Source organism: Diabrotica undecimpunctata, chromosome 6, assembly GCF_040954645.1.
Source record: "Diabrotica undecimpunctata isolate CICGRU chromosome 6, icDiaUnde3, whole genome shotgun sequence".
NCBI classification, from domain to species: Eukaryota; Metazoa; Arthropoda; class Insecta; order Coleoptera; family Chrysomelidae; genus Diabrotica; species Diabrotica undecimpunctata.
Window position 1 is genome coordinate 95,096,368 of NC_092808.1, and position 22,152 is coordinate 95,118,519.

General features: G+C 34.6%; 1 protein-coding gene across 3 annotated transcripts in view; it reads right to left on the reverse strand.

Moving 5' to 3' along the window:
• The window catches only part of LOC140443589 (uncharacterized), a 224,418-nt gene that overhangs the window by 25,873 nt on the left and 176,393 nt on the right, over positions 1-22,152 (reverse strand). Inside the window, exons 5-7 of one of the 3 annotated variants that reach the window (XM_072534937.1) lie at positions 7,581-7,714; positions 3,249-3,593; positions 2,851-3,072 (exon numbers count right to left, since the gene is read on the reverse strand). In XM_072534937.1, coding sequence (XP_072391038.1) covers positions 2,851-3,072; positions 3,249-3,593; positions 7,581-7,714 — 701 coding nt within the window. Of the gene's footprint in view, positions 1-2,850; positions 3,073-3,248; positions 3,594-7,580; positions 7,715-16,846; positions 18,224-22,152 lie in introns of those variants that run through there. The other 2 variants (XM_072534936.1, XM_072534935.1) reach the window with 2 other exon arrangements.

The window sequence follows — 22,152 nt, forward strand, 5'->3', positions numbered from 1 at the left end:
ACTTATTGATGAAGAAGACTCTCTCTATTCTCCTAATTCCGATTTAGTGGAAAATTCTTCAAGTGATTTAGTCTCCTACCAGAATAATGTTACCAACTCAGAAGAAAATAACTTTGAAGAAAACAATAATTTAAACATAACTGTTCCTCCCACGGTTTCTCAAAAGAGAGAAATAACCAGAAAAGCTGATATTTCACAATGAGTCCAATCTCAAAATAAACGAAAAAGGGAACACGGTGAAAAATATCTCGGTAGAAGAAAGATGGACGGCAAAAAATTTGTTTTTGATATTGAAAAACCAGAAAGAAGTATGAAACCGTCATGTACTTGCAAATTGAGTGCAAAGAAAACTGCATTGTTAAAATGTAGTTTGTTCAGCGAACAGCAAAGAGCAAAAATATTTTCCGAATTTTGGAAAAAGACATGGGGGGCGAAAAAAACCATGGTAAAAATGTTAGTCCGTGTTGGTGCAACTCAAGATAAAAAACATCAAATCAACGAACTCTCTAGAAGAGGCAGATCACTATATTTTCATCTGAAAAATTCAGGTGATGAATTACATAGGGTTTGCAAAACAATGTTTCTACATACGTTATGCGTTGGACAATGGACTGTGTCTCAATGGGTTAAAGAAAATGATCCAAATATAAATACAGAGGAAATTCACGCAACACCCGGTGATACCTCTTCACAAAATCTGAAACGGTCTAAAATATCTCAGGAAACAATGGATGACTCTCCTAGGAATATCTTGCGTTCCTTTCTAATAAGTCTGCCAAAGCCTGAGTCGTATTTTTGTAGATCATCTACTACGAAAATATACCTAGAGCTCGTATGGAGATCAAAGATGGAAGTATTCCGAGAATATGAAAAGAAGTGCAATGAAAAATCCCTATCAGTTAAAACATTTATGGAGGAATTCGAAAAGATGAATCTTAGCATACACCAGCCCTAAAAAGACCAGTGTGACCTCTGTGTGGGATTTAGGGTTAAAAATGATGCAGAGGATGCTTACAAAAGACACATAAAAAATAAAGAAAATGCTAGGGCGGAAAAGTCCAAAGACAAGGAGCAAGGTAAATTTGTATATACCATGGATTTACAGTGTACTTCTTGCACCGAATTTAAAAGCCTCAGCGCTTTACTAAAATACTAAATTGATAGTCCATAATTTTACCATATTTGATCTCAAAAACAAAGATGGTTATTGTTTTGTGTGGCACGAGGGAGAAGGTGGTCTGTCCGCAAACGAATTCTCTACAATAATTTCTTATTTTATCTTTAATAAGGTACCAACTCTTCAGGATAATGTTGAAATAATATTTTACAGTGATGATTGCGGCTACCAGAATCGAAATAATATTTTATAAAACGCACTTTTGTCTGTGGCTCATGAAAAAAAAAAAATTGTGGTGGTTCATAAGTACCTTGAAAAAGGTCATACACAAATGGTGTATGATAGCATTGAGTGCATTGAATAGCACAAAAGTGCTATTCAATGCACTCTACAATTGAAAGAAAACTCAGAAATCGTGAAATTTATACACCAGACTACTACGTTGACCTTTTTAAAACTGCAAGACTCACTCGTAAACCATATTTCCAATTTTAATTTTTATAGTTCAATAAGACCTGAAAATCAATCTGGAGACCCAACTGTCAATGACCTCAGATGTATAAAGTACAATCCAGACCTACGTCTTGAATACAAAGTAGACTACAAAATGCCATGGACTTAACTTCCCAGACATTGCAATAAAAGCAAGATTGGTGCTATTCCGTTTCCTTTATACAATGGCCCATTAAAAATAAAATTACAAAAATATAATCACTTACAAGAATTAAAATCCGTGATACCAAAAGACTTTCACACATTTTATGATAATTTCCTATAATAACTTCTTCAACTTTATTTGTTTCACTATTATTTTTTATCAATTACTATATCTATGGTTAATATCTATTAGACAAATATTTCATATGAGAAATTGGATTTCTCATATGAAATCTTTATAAACTAATTATATTTAAAGTAAATGTCGACTCCTATGTACCTTGTAAGTCTTATTTTTTCTCGAATAAATAAATGAAAAGCATCTAAGTCCTCTTTTATTACCTAAATAATAAAATATTTATATACTGGATTACTGATTTAACTAAAATTACATTTTAGTGTTGTTTAACAAAATTTTATAAGAGAGGGTCCCATAATAACGGTAGCGGCAGTTTTTTGCTTCTCCTGAAAAGTTTTGCTACTCAGACTTAGAAGGTTTTATAAGTCCTAAGCCTTATAAGCGTGACTTATTTTTTTTTGTTTATAAGCTTAAAATCACAGTACTTTTTCAAACCTATTTTACAATATTTTACATCAACTTTTTAATTCTTAAATAATTTAATTTGATAAAATGAGCCTTTTCTTCAATCTGGTGCATTCAGAACGCATGTAGACCTAATAGTTTACGCATAATAACGTTGTAGATAAAATCATTTGGGATAAACAATTTCAATTTTGCAATAACTATTAAGTAGAACTTCTTGAAATTAATATTTGTGAGATGATCCTTATTTTCAACCAAAATCAATTTTTTTGTGAATTTTTAGAAAAGTTATTAATAGTTTTCAAAAAATTAACTTGCAATAATTAAGTAACAAATTAAAAAAATAACTTTATAAACCCTCATTTTAAAGGATTTTCTATGCTATTTCAGTAAAATTGTGTAACTGTAATATATATATATATATATATATATATATATATATATATATATATATATATATATATATATATATATGTATATGTATATATACATTATATAAAGTTTATATCTTATATCTATATTTAATGATCACTTGCCGGAATCATCTTCAACAGCATATCGATCATCTTTATCGTAGTCCTCGTCATATTCTTCATCATCTTCGTACCGATCCCTTCGTCCTTTGTATCTACGCATCGGTCTGTCGTAAGGTCTTCTCCTTCTTCCTCCATCGTTCCTTCTGTAATATCTATCATCATAATACTCGTAGTCTTCTTCATAGTAAGGTCTTGGCCGTGGTCTCTTTCTAACGTATCTACAACAATTAAATAAAACAATGGGTTAACTAGATTACGTGAAGAAATATAGTACGTAATAGTTTTATTTCTAATTTCTAGATCAAATGATGCTGAAAACCTAATAAAAAAAACTTAGCAAAAGTATTTCTCATTCTTAGATATTTAGTTTTTATCCATATTATAAATCTCTTACCTTGGTGGTTCTTCGTAATCATCGTAGTATTCATAATAAGGCCTTACACGCATAGCAGGTCTAGTACGTCTCCTCGGTTCTGGCAGTACTTCTGTTGGAATCTGAGCTGGTTGATTTATAGCACCTTCAATAGGAGCTTCATTGGCAGTCGGTATAGCAACTGGTGGTAGTGGTTCTAATGGGGCTTCTGGAATTGAGGCTAGGTTTGGAATGACTGGACCTCGTCGTTGTGGCACTCTTCTTATTAACGAGCCTGGAGGAGCATAAACGGGAGGAGACTGAGTATAGAAACTATAAACGACAGGAGGCGGAGTAGTGCTTTTTGTTTTATAGAGATCATCATTCCTAAAATGTAAAAATTGGTTTAGTAAATAAACAATATACTACAAAAACCATTATTTAAGTATAGTTCAAATTATATATCTAATATCAAAGTACTATGAGTTTATTTTTATCTGACGTTGATACATTTTAAACAATTGATTGCAGTGACGACGATATCTTAACTCACATGTCCGAGCGCCCTAAATAAAATTTAAATGTTTAAACCTTAATTAATCGTATCATATATTTTTTTTAATTAGCCAGTCAATGCAATTCAAGTGATTTTTTGATCATATAATAAGCCACGTTATTTTTATCTAATACTTATATCCGGACTAGATTTACTTCAGATGATGGTACCTCCCAAAACTGATGCTCTCGGATGTGCCGATAGCAGTCAATGATTTTATACAGTAAGAAAATCATTAGACCTAGGTGAGCTTTTATCAATGAAGCGTGAGACGGAATTAATGGGCCATGAGGCGGTGACATTTTAAGCATTTTTAGTGCCAGTAGCTTTCAAAATAATTTGCTTATAGATTGTAGGCATTAGGCATCTTCCTTTTTCCAACTTTCTCTAGATGCTCAAGGACGGAAACTAAATATTTAAATTATCTCCCTGAAAAGATGAGACAGTAAGAAAGCTTACTGAGGAGACATTGTAGTCTTTGTAAAACAAATATAACACCGCAGTTAAGTTCTACTTAGACAAGTATGGATGAGCGATTGATAAACTGTGTCAACTTTTGCTACGCTGAAAAAAATATTGGAAAAACAAAAAATATGAACAGTAGACATTAGACATGGAAGAATACCTGTCAAATAACTATTATGTTCAAAAACATCTTTCAAAGTTCTTCATAAAAACAGTAATATTTTACAGATTTTACACATGCAAAATAGTGCACAGTAATTAGATTTATATCAGAATAAGTACCGGCTTATGGTGAGCTCGAGGGTATGGGTTCAATTTCAGGTACTGACACCAGAACTTTTTAAATTTCGATTTTAATTAAGCCGCCGCTATGCTTTGAAAGTACAAATATTCCTCGATTTCGAATACTGTTATGATAAATATTATGACGCATAAAACTTTATGCGTCGTTATGGCGTTAATACATTAACATATTAACCCATTCGTCTTTTCTAGATCATAAATATACCTGCCGGCAGAAATTTCTAGATCCAGGGGTCTCCCTCCGATATAAAAAAAACCTGCTTTTGATGGAATTCCTTCGATGTAAGGTCATCGATTCTTCGCCGTAATTCTCGATTAACGGTTATTTATATATACATGAGACATTTTAGTTAGAGGGGCAGTTAGTTTTTGAACATCACGTCGAGTTTTTAAAATGTAACGCACGTATTGTAATAAATGTAGATAAATTATATAATTATTAGTGTGAAATAAATTAAATATTGTACAAATAAAAACTTTAAATAAATTTGTAAGTGTTATAAATAGAACCTTTGATAATAAATAAAAACAATAAATTAGATTAATAAATATATAACAAATGGTGTCAAAAGTGGATATAAAATAAATTGTCAAAATGACTACCGGAAAAAAGGCTGAGTTAGTCCAACGACTAAAGGACGCTTTGGAGGAAGAGGATTTAAACCCAGAAACTTATATATTTGAAGATGCTGTCATCTCGTCGATTTCGAAATTAGAGAACAAAGTTTCCAGCGATATTTCGAAAGTTTCCGGCGACATCGCATCATTAGAGAACAAAGTTTCTGGTGACATCGCATGATTGGAGAATAAAGTTTCTAGCGATATTTCGAAAGTTTCCGGCGACATCGTTTCTTTAGAAAACAAAGTTTCTAACGAGATTTCTTCTCTGGAAAGCAAAGTTTCTGCTAACATCTCTTCGGAAATCTCTAAAGTAATTTCTGAGATATCTGCCCTGGACGATTGAATATCTTCTTTAAAAAACCAAGTTGCTGCCGATAAGTTGGCCTTCGAAGAAAATATGAAAGAGATGGAAAGGAAGATGGAGGAAACAGGGACAGCAGAGAGAGGATACAAGCCAATTACCTAGTTAAAGTCCTAACTTTCGGAAAGTCATCATGGAACAACTATATGAAACAGTTCGAATCAGCTGTAAGAGCGAATGGATGGTCTGAAAAAGAAAAGGCTGTAAACCTGACTATCGCTCTTCGAGGAGATGCCTTAGATGTGCTTCAGACCATAGCTGTAGAGGAGACGGATGATTTCGAACAACTTAAGAAGAGGTTAAATATGCGATATGGCCACGAACATTTGGAGCATGTATATCAGTCGCAGCTTAAAAATCGAACACAAAAAAAAGATGAAGCCCTTCAAGAATATGAGGTAGATATTGCCAGATTAGTACGATATGCTTATCCAACAGCTCCCGAAGACATGATGGAAAACTTGGCAGTTCAAACGTTTATTGATGGTCTTCGTGAGCATGAAATGCAGAGAACACTGCGACTAGCTCGTCACAAGACGCTGATTGATGTCTTATCCGCCGCCCTCGAATACGAGTCAGCTACACAGGCCTCTGGCGGTTACAGTAAAGTTAGGACTGTAAAAGAGGAAGGAGATGAAAATAAACTTGACCAGCTCGTTAATATGATGAAAATTATTACATGCAAGAAAACGAAGACCATAAAATCAAGAAACTCCCCATCAGGAAAACTAGAACGAGTCGGCCTTAGCGGAGCAGCTTCGACTTGGAACTTTTCCAAAGACCCTCTCATACTAATAGCTTCTTTGAAATGTCGTGAAGATAGTGTATATGTAGATGGAGAAATAAATGGTAGAAGGCATACGTTGTTGGTGGATACCGGAGCGACCAGAACCATTATACGCCCGACAGTTATAAACAGCCGTAAGAAACTGTCACCAACGAGGTTGCGACTTCGGACCGCTACAGGTGAAAATGCCAACATTCATGGAGAAATCCAGGTACAATTGGCAATTGGAGCAGAAAAGTTCGTCCATACTGTTGCTGACATCGAAGAGGATGTTTTATTAGGAATGGACGTAATGAATATGCATGGATTCCAATTGGATTTTAAGAATATGGTAATCAAAGTTGGCAATGAGGAGGTATTTCTTCATTCACATGATGACAACACTGTGCAAGCAGCCATTAAAGAAGATACAGTCGTGCCTGCGAGAAGTGAAACGATCATAGTAGCGCGGCTACAGGGAATTGTGGACGAAGGGACACCTATTATGATGGAGCCTTGGAACCATGACGACGAGGTTGGCCGTGGAATCATAATTGGAAAGGAATTGGTGACTTCGGCTAAAGAAATTCCTGTGAGACTTATCAATGTCAACGACTACCCAGTAGCCATCAAGAAAGAGACAAAAGTAGGAACTTGTGTTCCTGTGACATCCATAATCCGTCAGGCGACAACATCTGATAATTCCAACGACAAATTCGACCAAATGGTTGCAGTTGCGGAACAGTCTCTAAATCAGATGGAGAAAAGGAAATTAAGGGAATTTCTTCGGCAGTATCGTGATATTTTCGTACCGAAAAGAGGAAAGACGGGAAGAACTACCGCTGTTAAGCATAAAATTGATACTGATAATAAGAGACGTAAAGTACATATAATGTATATAGCGTTCCATCAAAAAATATAAATACAGGGTATAGTCAAAACATGATGCCTGGTCAGAAGTGTACTAGATCATACTTTATATTTACTTGATTTACATGCAAGAAGTTTATTATTTTAAAAATTTAATGAGTTGCTGTAGAAGACACTTGATAGGATCCCCTGTCGAATGCGACTGGCAAAATCACTAGTGTTTATATATGAACTATTATCTACATGTATGTCGCTAATAATCCTGAAAGTTGATGCGACAAATATGTAAAAGAAAAATATAGTGAGGAACGCAACTCTAATTTGGTACAAAAGAGCATAATTTCAATTTAAGAAATAGACCAAATAATTTCAAAAAACACTGTTCATTAACTCGATATTTAGGCACAAAATAAAGAAATTTACTATACTCACCTATTCCAAAACTTTTTGGAATTTTCACAGTCGACATTAGAAACAAAATTACAATTAAATAATGTTTGATCAAACGCTGTATAATTGGCACATAGAAAATCGTATCTTATTCCAAACAAACAGTGGTGATACACCTGGAACATAAAAAGACAAGTTTTAATTTCTCATTCTCTCTAATTATGTACTAAAATTATTTTAACTTCTACTCACTTTAACTCACCATTTACAAAACATTTATACAGGGTGGAACAGCCAAATGGAATAAATTCGATAATTCATAAATGGGGGCGGTTTCAAAAATACGTTTAGACACGTTGATTGGTATTTTTAGTTGCGCATATTTTGCAATCAAACCTTTTTATACAGGACGTGTCATGTAATAGTGGCCAGTACTAACTTTCTTATTTTAAATACATTACCCTGTATATCAATTAATTTTTCGATTTCCCAGAATATTCTAAATATATTTCATGTACAATGTTCTATACCTATCTTGTTTTGGAAATATTAAGTGTTTTTAGATTTATGCCATAAATTGTCTATAACACACTGAAAAGCTAAGTAATGATACTGTTTATTTCTTGATAATGTAAAAAATACATTCATGTGGATGTAGGAAATGTTCAAAATGCTCGCCGCGAATATTTTGGTAACATTTTAATCTTAATTAGAAATTTCTTCTAACGTTACTTAACACTTTAGGCTTTAGGCGTGACCGATCTAATAGCAAGCGTTATTTGTCTTTTAAGTCAGATAAGTTAAGCGTCAGATCAGGGGATCGTGCTGGCCATTTCACCAATCCTGGCCTCCCTCTCCACCGATTTAGAAATATTTAATGAGGTCCTGCCCAAAGTATATCATATTCGCTAGAGCTTGTGGGTTTGCTAGATCAGGATATAAGTTTGCCAAAGTTGGTATGGCATTATTTTTGAGAAGTGCTAAATAATCATCGTCATTCAAGTTGCCATCAATGAAATAGGGTCCTATGATATGATCTCCTACAATTCCTGCCTATACATTAACCTGTTCAGGGTATTGTGTATGTACTTCTCTCATCCAGTAAGGATTTTTCCTAGACCAATAGCGGTAATTCATACAAATTGCTTAGGATTTTGTATTTTTAAATTATAAATAATATTTTTAAAATTGAATAAAGTAATTTTAATATTTATTTATTATTTTTTTTATTTTACGATTTTTTTAAAGTTTATTTATTTATTTTAATAATATTCTGTACATTCGGAAGTACATAAAATCCTGTTAGTTAATATCCTTGTTATAGATTTTATAAAATTAAAAATTTTACATTTTTTATAACGAACTATCCTCTTCGCATAAATGGACTCCTCCAACTATCAGGCGTTTTAGACCAAAATAAACAAAACTATTATAAAAAATATTTTAATTATTTCATATCAGTAAAAAGGAACACTAAAATAGTTTCACGGTACATTATCAAGACCTACATGCAAAACAAGGATAGTTAAAGACAGGTATAATTGTTGCAACGGCGGTCTTGCCCGGTAAAGCTCCCAATTAGCGTATTACTTTAGACGTACAACTTTACTAGTGAGCGGTTCCTGAAGTAATAAAAACAATCACTTGCGTCACCAACCTCAAAATTAACAGATTTGAAGCCAAATACTTCACTGTGCATTCACAGATAGAAATAGCGAGCAGAATACGTTATTGAAATTTTGCATGAGTATCTGGGGCACAGGATGAGTTCAAAACTTAGCAATTTAAGCCGCCTATAGAAAATTGTATGGAAAATAGAAAGAACTGTGAATCTCTGTACTAGGTATCATCGAATAAGCCTTAAGAAGGACGAAACACATTATATTGTGTTCGGAGCACAAACTTTTATACTGAAATTCGGCTCCTATTAAACCAATAACCGAAATCTGTTTCTTAACCATTACAGAAATTTGTAATAATAATACTTTATAATATTATTAGCTCTTTTTCTATTCTATTTTCTATCAATCGTCAATATACAGTGCTAGCCACAAGTCCCCTCCTCCCTCGTATCTTTAGAATAGTTATACTTATAATAGTGAAACTTGGAGGGAGGAAATAAACGAACGTAGGCTTCTCAATTAGTCATAACAGATGACGTGATAGTCATAGATGACGTTACAGAGCCACCGTAACCCGTAATTTTAAATGAGACCTCATGGCAAGTGATACCTTGTGATTGAATAGGTATTGAAAATACCTATTTAATCATACTAATTTTGTTTGGATTTGGCTGATTTTGATAAATAAATTAACTAAATACTAAAATTGTATTTTCGCATTTAAATATTAAAGATTTAAGAACCAGTTCAAACTGTGCTCCATCTACTTCCTGTCAGTAATACATCCATTTACTAAACCCTTGTTGTACTCGTTCAAATGTGTTGGGGGAAATTGGCTCCACATTCTTTACCAATTCGTTGTTTCAAAATGTCAATACTGTTGGGTACTGTAGAGTAAACTTAGATTTCAACTACTCCCACAGAAAAAATCTAATAATGTGAGGTCCGGTGACCACGCTGGTCATTTTATCGAACCTCGTCATCCAATTCATCTACCAAGATATTCCTCATCTAGGCAACGTCTTACTGTACCATAATAGTATGCAGGAGCACCATCTTGTTAAAACGTTATTTCAAAATTACCACATTCATCTGGATTATCTTCCAGAATTTCAAAAATTAACGGCCCAATTGCGCTTTGTAACATCTCCGGTTAAATTAATTAAAAAAAAAAACAGGTTCAACTATGTGGCTTCCTAAAATACCCGCCCAAACATTAACTTTTTTTGGAAATTGAGTATATTTTTCGCGAAAGACGTGAGCATTTCTGTCACTCCAATATCTCATATTATAAGTGTTAACATTTCTGTTGACAAAACAAGTACTTTGATCGCTAAAACAAATTGTTTTTATATAATCTGGCTGTTTCTTAATTTGATTGGACATATTTTCACAGGATTCTAGTCTTTCGTCAGGCTTATCATCTGAAACTTGGTGCGCAATTTTTAATTTGTATGGATAAAATTTGTTTTTAGCCAATACTCGGTGTACTGATTCTGATACTGATGTACTTTGACTGATTCCACAGATAGACGGAACTTGGTCTGTAGAAGAAGTAGGGTTCACTACCATTTCTGCAATTATGTCAATTTTTTTTTGTCATCACTAACTGTTGGTCGACCAGATCTTTTGACATCTTCAACACTACCTGTTTCTTTAAACTTCCGAAGAAGCTCTTTCAAATAAGTCCTCGATATAGGGCGATTGGGGTACCTGGAAACTGTTTCTACATTCACCAATTATTAAGACAGTTGCTACTTTGTCGGCTACAGTATGTACGATTCTGCCAATGTAAACATTTAAACGTCTCGTTAAACAATAATTAAACTAAATATTTAAGGTACAACCCAATGTAGCGATAGTTCGTGGAGAATTAAAATGAACCACGAGCTGGATGAACTAATGCAGAGCGCAGATATTGTCAGATTTGTAAAATCACAAAGACTAAACTGGCTTGGTCACCTAGAAAGAATGCCAGATAATCGAGCTGTAAAAGTAGTCCAGAGATGGAAGCCCCAAGGAAACAGAACAAGAGGAAGGCCCCGTAAAAGATGGATAGACGACGTAGAGAGGGATCTTAAAACCATGAACATCAGGCAGTGGCGAAGGAAAGTATCCGACAGGGCAGAATGGAAGAACATTGTTAAGCAGGCCAAGACTCACAAAGGGTTGTAGCGCCATTAGAAGAAGAAGAAGATTTAAGGTACAAACACTTATTCAAAAACTTTTTGAAAAAGTCAACTTTTTTTTATAAATAACATATATTAAACCTAAACAACATTAGTATGATTGAATGGGTATGTTCAATACTTTTCAAACGAGATATCACTTGCCATAAGGTCCCATTTTACTCTTTTGCTCATAGAGTATTCAATTGAATACATCAAATTTGTATACCTCTCAGTGGCGGCTGGTGTGGTAAAATTTTTAGTAGGCCAAGCCAGCAAATTACATAAAGCTATGTGTAATCAGAGAGGGAGGGGTCAAGGGGTCATGACCCCCCCCCCATTAAAAATATTTGGAAACCAACTTATCCTATTGGTGGTAAGACTAAAAGTGACCTTGCATCAGAGAAAAGTAATCACCCTCAAGATCCATGACCTCCCCAAAAAAAATTCTGTAGCCGCCAGTGTGTGCAATACATTTTTTTGTGTGAGGATGGGAATCTTTTCTTTCTCGAATTTTACGATTTTTTTTTAAATTTATTTGGGCAACCGTGCACTTGTTTGCAATTGTGTTGTTTGTTTAAAAATATGTTACAATTATAGATTATGTTACATATTTTTTTATCATAATTTAAAAGATAATTTATATTACAATTCGATAATTACGTTACAAGTGACAACGATGATCGACGTAGGCCCGATCGTCTGGTGCCTAAACAGCGAGCATAAACACGACAATATAAATCGTTGTCCGGCAAGCTGCTTAACTTCAAACGCTTATTGTACGGGGATCTTATGTGAGCTGGGTCGGCCAGTTCCTATCGGGCCTATTAATGATATTTAAAATGCGTAAATACGATTCGATGTTTTCTGTGGGAATATAACAACATAGTTGTTTTAACGGACGCAATGTATTGAGTGATTTAGTACATTTAAAAGTTATTTACATGCATTAACATAATTTTTGAATATGTGTTTTTCAATTTTAAAGCTCTTAAAATTATTGGGTAGGCCCGGCCTATCCTGCCTACCCCCAAAAGCCGCCACTGATACCTCTAATTAAAAATTTACCGAAATTTTCTTTTTATTCTTGATCAGTAGTATTTAATTTTCGATGTAAGATATGTGTTGCCATCTATGGTTACGTAGATAAACTTAAAAAACAATTATTGAGAGAGACTGCTGTAGTGACTTGCAATCTCATTACATCACTTCCTAAATTATCAACTGGACATAACCTGTGACAATAATTATAAAAGGTACTGATTGTTTTGTGTTGTTGAGAAAGGTTATCTTTATGCTAATATTCAGTTGGATAATTTATGTAATAAACAATAATACTATTATTAGGATCTGAATTTGATGTATTCAATTGCATACAGTGTGAAATAATAGACAATTGATGTTATAATTTGTTGTATTCAATTGGACACAGTGTGAATGAAAAGGTCATCATAAGTAAAACCTATTTAATTTTTTTTTCAATAGGAGTAAGTATATTTTATATTTTAGAGTATCAAACGTGATCTAAAGAAACCCTTCACAGCAGAAGAGCTGTTCGAAAAAAATGGAGAATGGTCTATCGGACATAGAATATCTTAGTGATGAAGAGAGGAATACTGAATGGACGGATGATTTGAGTGATATTGAAGACCTTTTTGATCTGGAAAATGTCGAAGAAGGTGTCGGTGAAGAAGGGTATAAAATTGAAGAACAGGACAAGACATGTGAAAATATTGAGGAAGTTAATGTAGAGTCAGTTGTAAATATACCCCAGCCAAGTACATCAGGTGCCTATATAGAACCAGCTAAATTTTAGAAGGTAATATAGATGAAAACAAAATCATAAAAACAAAAAACTATTTAAACATTTACGGAAGATAATGAACTGACACTGAAGAAAGACATTCAGTGGCGAATAGAACTGGTTTACATTACACCGAAAATAAAATGGCATAAGAATACCAACCAAGATGTTGTTGAATTAGAAAGCACATTTTATTTTTTTAGTCAATACTTTTCAAACGATATTTTTGAAGTTTTGACTGACAATACCAATTTCCATCGCATAATAATGCGTAATTTACACTATCCGCCCAGAAAATGTTACTGACAATCAAATCTAGAGATCCCTTTAATTGCTAGTGGTATGCTTATAAATAGATTTTATAAACTAAGACAAAATGTTTATATGGTTGACGTCACTAAAAACCCAGAAAATAGTGATAGGATGTGGAAAGTCGGACCTTTATATAACGCTATTAGACAAAGATGCTTATCACTTCCTTTGGAATCAGAATTATGTATTTATGAACAAATGATTCCATTCAAAGGTAGTCTTAACATAAAACAGTATATTAAAAATAAATCTACAAAAAAGGACATTACAATGTTTGCTTTGTGTGATAGCAGTGGGTTCATGTATGACTTCGTAGTCTATCAAGGCTCGTCAACAAAGTTCATACAGAATCACTCTGATATTTTTGGACTTACAGGTGCGGTGGTCTCAACATTGACTGAAAGAATTACCCTAGCAAATGTTCAACTACATTTTGATAATTATTTTTCTAACTTTAATATTCTTCAATATTTACGAAAGAAACACATTTATGCATGTTGCACAGCTCGTATTGATAGATTCCACAAACCACCATTTTTCAACGACCAAGTTACGAAACAGAGAGGCAGACGAACTATTAAAGAACTGATGAGTAAAGGTGGTGAAGTAATTTTAACAAAATGGTACGATAATAAAACTGTTGCACCACCTGCAGACGGTGGGATAAAATAAAATACAAAAAAAATATATTGATGTCCCTAGACCAGAAGTCGTAACGACTTATAATTCAGCTATGAATGGTGTTGATAAATTAGATTTTTTGGTAACATTATATCGAACTTTTACATGGTCACGAAAATGGACACTTCGAATGTTATTGTAATGCATTGCTAAGATATAAAAGCAGATTTATTCGCCTTTAGAGCTTTACATAGCTGAAGGTGGTGAAGTAATTTTAACAAAATGGTACGATAATAAAACTGTTGCACCACCTGCAGACGGTGGGATAAAATAAAATACAAAAAAATATATTGATGTCCCTAGACCAGAAGTCGTAACGACTTATAATTCAGCTATGAATGGTGTTGATAAATTAGATTTTTTGGTAACATTATATCGAACTTTCACATGGTCACGAAAATGGACACTTCGAATGTTATTGTAATGCATTGCTAAGATATAAAAGCAGATTTATTCGCCTTTAGAGCTTTACATAGCTGAAGCTCTAATAAGAGTTAATAAATGCAACAATAAAAGAAAAGGACGACCGCTGTCAGAGCAAGATATTGAAAATACTTCTTCGACACTCAAAAAGGCCAAATCTGAAACCAGATTAATTTCAGATGTCAGATATGATAACACAGGACACTTGCCTATTATGTGTGTTAATTGTAACATTCACTTATGTCTGCAAAAAAATAAAAATTGTTTTTTGGTATTTCATAATAAATAAATAAAAGTAAAATAATTTTGTATACAGAAATCACAATTTTATTTTACATATAAAATAATATTTTATATTCAATTTATGATTTGAATATTTTATTTCAATGTATTTATTGAAATTTATTTTAATAAATATATTTTATTTATTCAATTTATTTACTCAATTTTACCTGCAAGTCACAATGTATACATTTGGATACGTAGGTACTTTAACTCTAAATTTGAAAAATAGAGAATTTTGTGAATTATATTAAAAATTTTAAAATTTTTGCGTGTTAAACAAAAAGTCGTGAACGAAGGGGTTAAAGTTATCGATCACAGTGGCCCTGTAACGTCATATATGACTATTACATAACCTGTTATAACTAGTTAAGAAGCCTACATCCGTTTATTTCCTTCCTCCAAATTTCACTATTATAGTATAACCGTTCAAAAGATACGTGGGGGAGGGGACTTTTGGCTAGCACTAAATACAAGGTACATCTGATTTGCACAAGATATTTCAAATGTCATCAAGTGCTCTAGTCTGTTGACCAATAGCACGCACTTGATGCGCATCGCCCCGCCTACTTCGATTTGGAGATTGTGTATAAAAAATTGCACAATCTTCAAGTCAGGATCAGTCGTTAGACCACGGCCTCACCTAGAGCATAGTACGCTCTAGGGGGTCACCGGTCGGAGCTCTGCTCTATGGATGCAGCAAATTCTAGACTCTGTAGCTAGTCTTCACTTCAAAAAAAGTTGATTTATTTCCAACGATGGTCTACCTTTATCAAGACTTAGTAAAACCCACAACATCCAGAACTTAAATTCGATAAATTCTTAGGGGTACTTAGTACATTATACACGAAGCCCCTAAGCAGAGTGGATAATTTTATATGGACATGGCGCCCAACTCGCTTTTCGAACGCATCCATCCGATAAGAATCCGCTGCTACAGACAAGCCTAATGAATCCATGCTGGATCCAAGATGACAGAGGGGATAGTCACCGGATGTTAGGACGTTAAAGCCTAACATTCCGCCATGGAGGTTCTAAGCAGACCTGACGCCTTCTGTGTACCTGAGACGAGCTAGTCTTCTCCGAAGTTTAAAGTCCCAGGAGCTACGGAAGTCCCGGAGTAGCTACAGTCTCTGCCTGCCCTACCAGTATGTGGTCCGCTTCACCACGAAGGCTCAGGCAAACTTGCCTACGAAACACCGTGGACAATGCAGAAGGGAACCGGAGAGCTGAGAAGGAGACGAACCTGTCGAGGGGATTTGGTGCATCGAAGGATGGAACCTGGCGAGGATGGAGATGCTGTCACCACCACCTCCCCCGAGGTAATAGTGCTGTGTTTGCGAACATTTATTAATATATTTTGTAATACTTTTTCTTAAATGTTTCTACCTATTTCATAAATTGTTACTTGTTTATTTTCAATAAAAATTCACCTACCTACAGAGTCTCCAAAGGGGGGATGTCATGATTTGCACAAGATATTTCAAATGTCATCAAGTGCCCTAGTCTGACGACCAATAGCATGCCCCCCTACCTCGATTTGGAGATTGTGTATAAATAATTGCACAATCTTCGAGTCAGGATCAGTCGTTAGACGACGGCCTCACCTAGAGCATAGTACGCTCTAGGGGGTCACCGGTCGGAGCTCTACTCCATTGCTACCGCATAAGATATTTCAAATGTCTTCTGTAGCTAGTCTTCACTTTAAAAATAAGTTGTTTTATTTCCAACGATGGTCTACTTTATTGCTCATATAATAAGTTTCACACCAAGTCTTTATTAAGACTTGGTAAAACCCACAAAATCCAGAAGTTAAATTGGATAAATGCTTAGGGGTACTTCGTACATTATACACGAAGCCCCTAAGCAGAGTGGATAATTTCATAGATTCACTCATGCTGCGACGACACAAACTCATGTATGGTAGTTACCTACACCAATCTTAAAAATTTTTTTTCTAATAAATGTGTCACACATCCTTGAAATAATATTAATAAAACACAGTTTAGTCTTTATTTTTTATTTTTGGTAAATTTGCTGTTTCACACTCTGGTTTTATTAACTACAAATCTACCTGGCTAAAATAAAATTACTGAACTAATTTTGTATGGCTCTTGAGCATTTTTTAAAACCTAGTATAATAGGCTTGCGTATTGTGAATTGGCCTAGCTCTATAGTCTTCGATCACACTATAGTAATTTCTGAAATTACTGCTAGATTGATGTTCCCGTGGTACTTGCATTGTTTCATATCGTTGATTTACCGGTTTTGGTTTAAACGCATAATTCGTCGTTGCTGTTGCGGCAGCTTGATCAGGAACGAATCTATTACTTTTTTGATAATTGTAAGAATAATCATTAGACACGTCAAATCCTGTAGGGTAGCTTCGAACTGGAAGATTAGGTAGAGTCGGGTTGAGTGCATCATTAAGAGTAACATCATAGTCTTCAAGATTAATATCAAGAGTATTCTTATACTGTGATTTTGATGGATGAGCCGCCCTAAGATCCATGTAATCAGTTCGGACTGATTCCATTTTAATCTCTTCCTTTTCCAGCGATGTTACAGTCGTAGACACAGGCCTAAAATTCTTTTCGTATTTTGGTTCAGTTAGTCCTTCGGCCTCTATACTATCTTCTATATTTTGAGGCAAGGCTCGTGATCCTACGGGCTGTAAACCTCTCGCTGCATATGGATTTCCTCCTCGGCTTGGCAAAAATGGTCTTTTAACTAATCTAATTACAACAGGCTGGTCTAAATGGCTTAATGGTTCGCTATTCATAATCGAAATAGGTTTCTCTGTTGTTGTAGTTGTTGTTGTGCTGGTTGTTGTAGTTGTAGTTGTAGTACTCGTTGTAGATGTAGGTTGTGGTTTTAAATTTGTGTTCTGCGTCGATTTATCTTTATTACTAGAAAATGATGATTGTTCTTTTACTTTTTCCTTTTCCTTGCTATCTGACAACGATACATCGTCTTCTTCGTATTCGTCATAGTAATAATCTTCATCGGAGTTTTTATGGTTTCTTCCCGATTCCATGTCATCTAATGGTTTATTTTCAACCACAACTTGCTTTTTTTTATTAGGTTCTTTATTTTTATTTGATTTTGATTCTTCTTCATAATTTTCATATTCATCATTTTCCTTTTGAGCTGCTTTTGTTGTTGAATATGGTTTGTAAGCATATTTGTTGGCTTCATTTTTCGGTACGGGGAGTTTAATTTTGGGCGCTACACGTGGTCTGTCATATATGGTTCCACTGACTGGTTTTATAATTGTTCTTGTGTCTGATTTTGTTTTTTGTTCTTTTGATACTGTTTCCTCACTGGTTTCTTCCGATGGCCGTTTTCTGGAACCAGATTTTTTATTTTTATCGACGGGTTTTCTTCGCCCACCTAAAATATTAATAATAATTAGTTCTATTATAAGGTCAGCTGTTTTTAGCGATTTATCGAATGTTTTTTACTCCCTATATACAAAGATGCTTGTGATATACTAAAAAGTGGAATATTTCATTTATAGTACTAATATCAGTTAGAAAAATTAGACTAAGATCTGGGATCTTAGAAGTATGCCAAATAAGATTATGGAGTTGATAGAACCGCCTAAAGGAAGGAATGCACGAATCGCTTGAATTAAAGAGAAGAGGTAGAAAGGATAAAGAGTGAATGCACTAGATGAAGGATACAAATTGTGAGATGTAGGGAAAAGTAACACTAGAAATGAAATTGGTAAAATTGTTGATAGTGAAATAAAACCTAATGTAGGAAAAGTTGTAAGAACGAATGATAGGATAATATCACAAATAATTAGTACTTAATAAAGTGCTTGCTAAATTGACTGCAAGGAAGTTCAAGACCGACAGAACTAAAAGAAATTAGGGGAGGTCTATGCTCAACTTTATTTACAGAATGCTGGATGATAATAATGAATAAAGTGCTAGTAAAAGTGATAAAAGAAACTCTGACACCAATCAGATACAAAAAGAAATAATGGATGACGGAGAAAATTTTAGATTTGATGAAAAAAAGCGTCGACATAAATACCAAGATAATCAGATATACAAAAAAGTGGATAAACAAATAAAATACAAAATTAAGTAAGCAAAAGAAGAATGGTCAAAAGAACAATGCGCAGAAATAGAAGAATACCAGAAAAGACTTGACAGTTTTAATACACACAAAAAATTTAAGAAATATCTCATACCTCACAGCAATAGAAAAAGAAAACCGGGAATAAATAATGACTAACACTGATCCCTAATGCAATTCTACTTTCACTTGAAATTTTGAAGAAAAAAGCACATTTTTCTACTATTTTTGCTCTGAATAGACTTACTTTTTCATCTTTTAACATCCACCACTTAATTTTATGTGATCCTCTCCGATATTTGGGCTTTGGTTTACTTTTTTACTTCGATGTCCAGCACAAACAACTTTTGTTGTTGGCTCATAGTCTTACTAATTATTTCCGTGCAGTCCTTATATTCACGTATATATTTTCTTGTCATGAAATAATCTATTTGGGAGTGATTTTGTACACTTTGTATGTGATAAGTTGACTTTCTGTCTTTTAAAAGAATGTTTAAAAAATCGAGATACCTAATGCTGTTGCTAATTCTAGCATATCATGACAAGAAACCAGGAGGACAAAAACAGGTTAAATCGGCTAATCAGAGAAGTGAAAATGGCACTAGCAGAACATAGAAGCTGGCGGTGGGATAACCACGTTCAAGAAATGGATTAACACGAACAAGGTCCAAACATGCAAAACATATGGAAACTACAAAAAATACTAAGAAATGATAGAAAACTCATACCTCCACTACACGGTAAAAATGGAATTGTCTATTGTAGAATTTGTAGATTAAAAAGCCGAGGTGATGAGGAGGACTCTCTCTCTCTCTATCTCTCCCTCCACTCTACTCTATCTAGAAAGAGTGTATTAAATTATCACCCAGACGAAGATGTAGACTTTATCGAAGAAGTCAAAGAACAACAAGAAATGCCCGAAAAACCAGATGAGATAATAACAACTACATCTCTTCAAGAAAAAACTGAACTAATTAAAAATAGCTCACTGAGAAAAGCATCTAGTCTAGATGAAATTTTAAGTAAAGCTCTGAAATAAACTACCAGCAAAAGCGATAGTATTTTAACCAACATAATGAACAATCCTTAGATAATGGCTCTTCCCAAATCGATGGAAGGAAGTTCACGTTATCATGATTCCGAAGCCAGGAAAGGATACCACGTTTTCGCAAAACTATTGGCCGTACTTTTAGCAGTCAGCAAAAGTATAGAAAGATTAATACTAAGCAGATTACAAGCTAAAACATACGAAATAGTACTAATCACAGAAGCTAAGTTTAGATTTAGGGCAGAACATTCCAGTGAATTGCAAGTACTTAGACTGACAGAATACATAACAGCTGGATTTAACGACAAACAGTACACAGGTGCAGCTTTCCCGGATGTAAACAAAGCCTTTGACAGAGTCTGGCATAAAGGACTAATGTACAAAATGAGAGGCTACGGATACAGAAAGGCCATGGCGAGACTGATCTTTTCGTACTTGAGCAACCGAAGCTTCAGGGTTCGGATAGGACAAGTCCTGTCCGATAGGACAGTCCTGTCCAAGTACGGAGTTCCAGAGGCTATAGTGCCACAGGGAGCAGTCCTGTCACGTTTAATGTATTCAAAGTATACCACAGATGTTCCAAAAACACCAGGAACACTACGCAGCCGTTATGCAGACGACACAGCGATTGCGGCCAAACACAGAAACTTAGACGTAGCAGTCAACAATCTACAGACAGCATTGGATACCATTGAAGAATGGTGTACACAATGGAAAATAGCAATAAATTCACAGAAGACACAAGCAATCATATTCAAAAAGAAAAGAGAAACCCTAGAGGAACAGCTGAGTGCAAAATAATCCCATCGAATGGAAAAGAGAAGCAAAATACCTAGAGTCGTTATGAGCCAAGTTTTAAAATTCACGCAACACGTGAACACAACCATCCAGAGAACAGCAACAGCGAAAGCAGCAGTAACAGGACTCACAGGTAGAAAAGATAAACTGCGCATAAAGACGACAATTAGACTGATAAACAGCATCATACTCCCAATAATCACATATGCATCTCTCGCATGGAGACACATGAGCCATTCAAATAAAAAGAGAATACAAGCAGCCCACAATAATATCCTTAGAGAAGGGACAAATGTGCCCAGACACGTCGCTGAACGCTTTCTGTTCAAAGAACTGCTACAAGTAAGGGTGATAGATAAAATAGCAGAAAAACCAGAATTAAGTTTGCAGTATTAGAAAGGTATCCAAGCCCAATCCTGCGAGAGATAATAAGATATGATGCGTTCCATCCATGGAAGCACAAAAGACCAAAATAGCAAATCCTGGCAAACATAAGTCCTAGCAAGCAGCACTGGCAATTTTATTAACTGATGTTAATTTTCAGGACAACCTTCAAAAAAAAAATTACAAAAAATCAAAAAAATGGCTTCAGCTACCAAAAAACTTAAAAAATACTAACAAAAAAAATTACAATAAAAACCGAGCACGAAGGTCCCATATGCTCGTGCACCGAGTCGCCGAACTGGGTGTAGCCTGGAGCGGAGACTTAAGGCCCGAGCAAACAATTTTAATTCGATGATACGTTACTAGAGAAAGCAGGAAAAGAGTGTCTCACGCTAGCCTGCATTGATCAGGTTAGGATATCGTGTTGGAGTTTTTGTACCTAGAACTTCCACACGAAAAGCGTTTGGCTGATAGTGAGCCCCTAGTGACTCCCGCATCAGAGTGCTATAGGGGAGAAAGGGATGGTCTGGAGCTTTAGAGCGCGGTGAAATGGGTCTTCATTATACGAATCAATACATCTCGCTCCAATGAATTGTAACACCCTAATGTCATTCTAAGAGGTGTGCAAGTCTCTCTGACTGGGTTTAATTAAATTGCTATGCTGCTCCAGCTTCATTTCTAGTTCCAAAGCCAAGTCTTCCATGTATTTCTTCATATATCCTCTCTTGGATATAATATATGTATTAAATATGGCCCATATATGTATTAAAATCACCTTCTATTATGACTCTCTCCTTTGATGGAATATAATTTAGTATGTGTCCTAATTGACCATAGAAACCTTTTTTTCATTTTCACCCAGACCGGCCCCAGGAGAATACATACATAGAGAGCATTCAACACTTCTTTATTTAGTACAAATTTCACTGTCATTATTTGATCACTAGTTATTATACCTTCTACTATATTATTTTTCATTTCCCTATCAGAAATTATATCAACT